This window comes from Aegilops tauschii, chromosome 3, assembly GCF_002575655.3.
Source record: "Aegilops tauschii subsp. strangulata cultivar AL8/78 chromosome 3, Aet v6.0, whole genome shotgun sequence".
NCBI classification, from domain to species: domain Eukaryota; kingdom Viridiplantae; phylum Streptophyta; class Magnoliopsida; order Poales; family Poaceae; genus Aegilops; species Aegilops tauschii.
This window is the reverse complement of record NC_053037.3, coordinates 539,443,132-539,446,239: the sequence shown is the minus strand read 5'-3', so window position 1 is coordinate 539,446,239 and position 3,108 is coordinate 539,443,132. Positions and strand designations below refer to the sequence as shown.

The following is a 3,108-nucleotide window of genomic DNA, read 5'->3' as shown; positions in this document are numbered from 1 at the left end:
GGTTGCGCGCGAGCCGAGTGACGTAGGTGCACAAGAGTACTTCGCGCCACAACCATCTCTTTTTTATAGGTTCTACGGACCGATGCCTCCTGCTTCATCTGGTAAAAAAGATTCATAGATATGCCTGTAATTAGAAGGAAGAACCGCCATAAAAATCTTCCTCGTGTATCGTCTGTAGCGGAACTATGAACGGGAGCTAGCAATCCGGACCGTATTGAAAAGGTTCCTAAGACACAGCATGGAAGAGTCAAAATATTCAGAAGCGAGGTCCAAGAATGAAGAAGGGGTAGAATTACTGAATGAATACGAGCTGTGGATAATACCCGAGGCATAAAAGACGCATTTTCTACGGGATCCCGAAAACACCAGCCACCCCGACCTAATTCATGATGAGCCCACCAACTTCCTGGCGAGATGCCTACGGTTAAAAATAACCGACATGTCAAGATCCAAATTCGAATTGGTTCCTGGTCCTGGTCAGAGACCACCGTGTTCGCGCCGGCGGTCCAACAAAGAGGCGAAGTAGTGGTGTCTTTCTTTCCATTACGAACGACACGCTTCGCCTGCTCCCTCCCCGTGTCCATTAGCGCTCCTGTCCAGAGCGAAGAGAAGGCGAAAAAGCGCCGCCGAAGCAGCATGAGCAGGCTTCTATTGCTACGCAACAATAGAGCAGGCGCGCCGCCCACAAAATGTTTGAATGATCGGGTAAAGAGCGAGCTTCTTATATGGGATCCGACGCATCCAGCAGAGCGAAGCAGCGTTCCATTCTTTTCGGCGGCATCCTTCCGCATTGGCGGCGAGTGGAGTGCCACAATCCCATTCATCATTTTTGATCTACATAACCCAAAGCCCATAGCATTGGCGACATCTCCGGCATAAATGCAAGGAGGATGTATAGCTGATATAGGATCTTGTGGAACTGGATTTGATTCTGCAAGCGGTTCGGTACGAACGAAGAAATTTCGAACAAAAGGATCGGAACTCGCTGATAGGAAAGGAGAGAAAAACAAAGCAATGCCAAGAGCTCCGTCAATCTGCTGTTCATCGATAGACGAAGCTCTCTCTTTTTCATCTCGTGCCAGATGTAACAAAAGATTAGTCCTTTTTCCTTCTCGCGAACCACGGGAGCGCCCAGCGCCCAGAAGAGCAAAGCTCATTTTCAAAACAGGGTCAAGCGGCGCATTAAAAAGGGCTGGCCCGTTAAAAGGACGCTTACTTTGCGAACGAAGTTCAGAATCAACAAGGGTTCTCCGAACGAAGGGAGTGTACAACTGGGGCGCAGCCCAACTTTTTTGTTGGAGAGATAGAATGGAGTTCTTCACGAAGTTCGAGACAAAGGAAAAACTCAAAGTTTCTCTATAGCCTCTTCGTTTTGAGACATTATGGCTTTGGGGTCGACCCCGGTAACAAAAAAGGAATCCATAAAAACTTGGGATCCAACACCATGATAAAATACTACCCTCATGATTAGACCATGTCCCTGAGATTTGATAAAAAAAGGTGCATTAGCGGTTAATACGTTGTAATTAAGTGGAAAGGAAGAAAGACCAAGGAAAGGAAGAAGAATGCACCAAAATGCAAGTGCTGCACCAAACGCTGGTGGTTGTTTCTTGTTGTAAGTGAATGCAACGAAAAGACCCGGAAATAACGAATAATGAGAAAATTCATTTATAGACATTTCATGCTCATTTCCAAATTTATGCTTAGTTATTCCCATCATCCGGTAACCACAAGATGATTCCAATCTCCTTTTAGTAATAGATCTTTTTGATATGTCTCAGTCTCAGCGGCAAGGAAGAGAAAATGCATCGAGTCGTTTATCAAGAAAGTGGACGAGCATGGCGGTCCCTATATCTCTGAGGGGTGTACCACTTTTTTTTCAAGTCAGCTTAAGAGGTTCAAAAGAGAAAGTCACTCTCCTTATTCTTGGCTAGTGGAATGGAAGCAAGACTCTTTCCTATCCACTTTGCCGAGGGGAGAGAACTAAAAGATAACTCAAGCTAGACAGAAAGGTGCAAAAGTCCACAGTTTCTTAAGGATCCTGTAAGCAAGTAGGTTAAGATTGTCATTTAGCTTCAATTTCTTCAGTCTCACAAGCGGGTCCGCATGCAACAAAAGAAATTGTATTTTCCTACTACTCCGACCTTGCCCTGAAAGGATAAGGAAATTGGATAAGAGCGAGAGCTAGACTGACTGTTGGTCCAATGCTAGTGGAGGATTCAGACTGAGGACCCCCTGTGGCGGCTACTCATAAGAAGATGAAGGATTGAAAGAGGACTGATCACCCCTCTGATTTGTGATATTTTAATAGAAAGAAAAAGCCTTCTCTCAGACTTAAAGGTAAATGAAAGCGGGATTTTTTTTCTCTCCTCTAAGCTAGCAGCAAGTCAAGTAATCTGAGAATGCTGCCCCCAATCCGTAGCTGAGGACGAACTCAACTCATAAGCTTTTTTTGAACCAAGAACCTGTTGTAGAAATGAAAAACCACCCACTAGCAGAGGCTGGAACAACCCATAGAAGTGTAGGGGCTGCTTCAACCAGGCGTACCCGTATCCATTGATTTACCTCCTCTAGAGAGTATTGAACTTTGTGACAAATAGGTTCTAGTTACACTCCTTAACTCCCTATTCGCGAGATATAAAAGCTAGCTAGTAAGAAGACTTTGCCTTCTTTTCTGGGAGGGTGAGAACTTGAAAGACTGGCAGAGAAAAGGAAGAAAAGCGGCTAATGCTATCTAAACGATTATTTCAAAGTTTACCAAGTTCAATCGTTCACGAGACAGGGGACTCTTTTAAATAAGACAGTGTATGGATGCGAATAAGTCTATTCGGCAAGTCATAGAGAAGGACTGGATATAAGCTATTCCCCGGTTCTTCATTGGATCCTTTTAGTTTAATATTACTTTTTGGAAGCAATCTCATAATAATATGTATTAGGGACAGCATTTAGGATAGCAAAAGCATTTTTGGAGCAAGAGGGATTACCTTCCAGATTCTTTTGTGATACCCTATGTGTCGCCTTCTCCTGGATGGTCAGCCCAGTGTCCTGAATCCTTGAGCTCTTCCTCATGGCTTTGACTAGTGACTTACATTTCATCTTATTTGCTGC

At 44.3% G+C, this 3,108-nt stretch overlaps 1 protein-coding gene across 1 annotated transcript; it reads left to right on the top strand.

Annotated features, from left to right (window-relative positions):
- Positions 1 to 842: 842 nt before the first annotated feature.
- Positions 843 to 1,517, top strand: LOC141042497 (uncharacterized). Its single transcript, XM_073511025.1, has one exon. The coding sequence runs from the start codon at positions 880 to 882 to the stop codon at positions 1,360 to 1,362; it is 483 nt and encodes a 160-aa protein (XP_073367126.1). The 5' UTR covers positions 843 to 879; the 3' UTR covers positions 1,363 to 1,517.
- The last annotated feature ends 1,591 nt before the right edge of the window (positions 1,518 to 3,108 follow it).

What these genes read in the sequence shown, in the direction of transcription:
- LOC141042497 (XM_073511025.1), top strand. Translation starts at nt 880, where the DNA reads ATGCAAGGAGGATGTATAGCTGATATAGGATCTTGTGGAACTGGATTT.